This window comes from Sinocyclocheilus rhinocerous, unplaced genomic scaffold, assembly GCF_001515625.1.
Source record: "Sinocyclocheilus rhinocerous isolate Xijiao unplaced genomic scaffold, SAMN03320098_v1.1 scaffold3614, whole genome shotgun sequence".
NCBI lineage: Eukaryota > Metazoa > Chordata > Actinopteri > Cypriniformes > Cyprinidae > Sinocyclocheilus > Sinocyclocheilus rhinocerous.
In genome coordinates, this window is record NW_015648617.1 from 88,872 (window position 1) to 89,169 (window position 298).

The following is a 298-nucleotide window of genomic DNA, read 5'->3' on the forward strand; positions in this document are numbered from 1 at the left end:
TTACAGAACCAGCTTTACTGACAAGATGCGCGTTAAATATCGCATGCGATTTATCGTGCGGCCCTACTCTGAAGTAATGAATTTAGGTAAAGGGGTGCAGAGCCAGTGGTGGTTTTGTAGGCAAACATTAATGCCTTGAATTTTATGCGAACTGATGTGTAATTTATTTTTGTAGAGGCCATGTGGATATGTTATGTCACATTCTGTCTTGAGAGATATAAGAGGAAGACAAACGTCACTCAACTCAAGGAAAAGGTGATAAACCAGTTTTTTTTTTTTTTGTCTTGATCAGAATAGC

General features: G+C 38.3%; 1 protein-coding gene across 1 annotated transcript in view; it reads left to right on the forward strand.

Annotated features, from left to right (window-relative positions):
• LOC107710019 (U3 small nucleolar RNA-associated protein 6 homolog) overlaps window positions 1–298 on the forward strand; it is a 12,349-nt gene that overhangs the window by 3,334 nt on the left and 8,717 nt on the right. Inside the window, exon 12 of the mRNA XM_016514700.1 lies at window positions 176–255. Within this exon, the coding sequence (XP_016370186.1) occupies window positions 176–255 (80 nt within the window). The remainder of the gene's footprint in view (window positions 1–175; window positions 256–298) is intronic.